Below are 2,600 nucleotides of genomic sequence, written 5' to 3' on the forward strand. Positions count from 1 at the left end.
AGCAGTGAGTTAGCAGGATATGCATGATTCTGACTGTTCATTGAAAGGAACCTGTTTTTATTCCTTGGCTGTAGCCTGCAACATAAGACGACGTATACCTGCTTTCTTAACTCTTTTTGATCAATGAGGATGTGCCAAATAAAGCATTCTAGCATTCATTGTGTCAAACCCAATGACTAATGAACACAATTCCAACCAAATCATGCAGTGAAGCCCGGGCTAGCATAGGCATTCAAATTTTCTTTTCCATCTTTCACCAAAAAAAAAAGTTCCAAGCCAATTATATTATTGATTCACATACACTACACAATGATGAATGATCTCACCAGTTAAAGTAAGAAGTAGTCATCTTATTATACCAAATCGGCAAGTTAAATTTAATACCTAGAGCCTTCTAGGGCTTTATATATATGGCTGCTACTTTTTAAACATCCCAATCAAATTAATCATAATAATTTCTCCCTTTCATTAAATCCACAAATAAAGATTTAAGGGAAAAGTAAACAAAGAAATATCATGCACCCATTTTGGTAGCTTTGATTTTTTATAAGAGGAACATTTTTTTTATATATATAAAAGCTTGATATTTCAAATCTCTACCTATAATATTTTTCTTATCCTAAATTATGATTTTCTTTATACAAAATAAAAAAAAATCCCAAAATGCATTATCTTGAACTTGAAAATGGTTATCAATTAACTTAGATTTTGTCAAAAATAGAAAATCAAGGATGGCTAGAAAATGAATGGATGAAGTAAAACCAGGAAAACCTTCAACACATGAATTAGAATACATTGTTTATGTCACACGTAACAGTAGGTAGATTTATAAAGGCAGCTTCCTCGTGATCCATAACTAATTTCCACTTAGGCCTTGGTCAATTTTTCTCCCTCTCCCTCTCTCCTTCCGGTCTGCTTCCTCCCTTTCTTTAAAAATCCTCACATCTCTATCTTTACCTTGGCTCCTAAACCCGAATCTTCAGACCCCAAGAAGCCAATGGAGATGGAAGTGGTGGTGCCGGTGCCTGCAGTGGACTTCAACTTCGATAGTGTATGTTCATCTCCATACATGACTGCTCCTTCAAGCCCTCAACGCTTTGGCAATTTCTTCTTCAGTGCTCCAGCCAGTCCTACTCGTGCTTCTTCTTTCTATCGTGACCTTAACGATTTGTCTCAGGCCTCCAATATTTCATCTGCAGTCCCTTTCGAATGGGAAGAAAAGCCTGGTACCCCAAAAAGGAAAGGTTTTGATGACAGAGCCGACATAGAAGATAAGAGCAACAATGATGATGATGATGATGATGATGGTGGTGGTGGTGGTGATCATGGTTGTGAAGATTTCGAGTTCGACTTTAGTGGGCAGATAGAGAGAACTTCTTTGTCAGCTGAGGAGCTTTTCGATGGTGGAAAAATTCGGCCCCTGAAACCTCCGCCTGGCTATGAACAGTTTTCAAGTACCGTTTCTTCTCCAAGATCTCCAAGGTCTCCAAAATCAAGAGCTTTTCGGAAGAAGGATTTTGATCCATTTGAAGCGGCGATCGAGAAAAGCCGTAAAAGAGTAGTCACACTCAATGAACCACCGCAACAGGAGCAAAAGAACATACAATTACAATCACAATCACAACAACGAGGGAGAGAAAGAACGTCCGGGTCTTCTTCATCATCTTCAAGCCACAACTACGTGCATAAGAAAAGCAGATCTTTGTCTCCTTTTAGAGTATCTGACATTATGTTCGAGCAAGTGGAAACCTCATCACAATCCGAAAAAACCATTGCTTCCACAACAAGCAATCCTAAATCTTATGTTTCTTCAATCCTGTCAGCTATTTCATTTTCAAAAGGTAACAGAAAATGGAAGTTGAAAGACCTTCTATTATTCAGGAGCGCGTCAGAAGGCAGAGCAACAAGTAAAGAGCCCCTTAGCAAATATGCTCTCTTGTCTAAGAAAGAGCCAGACGATGTTAAAAATTCAAGCTTCCGTTCCACTGAAAGCATTGGTTCCGTGTCCAGTTCCAGGAGGAGAGCATATGTTTCGGCTCACGAGTTGCATTACACAGCCAACCGGGCTATCTCTGAGGAGATGAGGAGGAAGACTTTTCTACCTTACAAGCAGGGCCTCCTTGGATGCTTGGGGTTCAACCCTGGAATGCATGAGATTTCCAGGGGCATTGGGTCCTTGACACGTGGATGATCAAGATTTCTTGATCCTGTGCCTCTTTTGTTGAACATATAGTTTTCAAATTTTCTTTCTTTTATGTTCCAAAAAAAAAAAAAAGAAAAAAGATTATATATGGTTATGGATCAAATTCTCTTTGTTTGTTTATATATATTGTCTCTATCCATGAAATTAACTCAAACTAAAATTTTATGAAATTACATCACTAATAAAAAGACAGCTATAGATTAGATGCTTTAAACTACCCTTTTTGTTGGATTTATTTGGGAAAGTTGTTTTATTTGTTAAGCATTATGTTTAAACAAAAGGAAAAACCTTGTTCTTAACTGTTTATCAAGTAATTTGACAGCCTGCCAAGAACATTAATTTCTTCTAATTGTCAACTATCAGCTCACAGCATTTCCATACAGAGCCAACAATATTG

At 37.7% G+C, this 2,600-nt stretch overlaps 1 protein-coding gene across 1 annotated transcript; it reads left to right on the forward strand.

Annotated features, from left to right (window-relative positions):
• The first annotated feature begins 837 nt into the window (after positions 1-837).
• LOC111282475 (uncharacterized) lies at positions 838-2,323 on the forward strand. The gene has a single exon (XM_022870565.2). It carries the CDS (start codon positions 998-1,000, stop codon positions 2,189-2,191), a length of 1,194 nt encoding a protein of 397 aa, XP_022726300.1. The 5' UTR covers positions 838-997; the 3' UTR covers positions 2,192-2,323.
• The last annotated feature ends 277 nt before the right edge of the window (positions 2,324-2,600 follow it).

Source organism: Durio zibethinus, chromosome 5 (genome assembly GCF_047325235.1).
Source record: "Durio zibethinus cultivar Kanyao isolate XHJ-2024 chromosome 5, ASM4732523v1, whole genome shotgun sequence".
Lineage (NCBI taxonomy): Eukaryota > Viridiplantae > Streptophyta > Magnoliopsida > Malvales > Malvaceae > Durio > Durio zibethinus.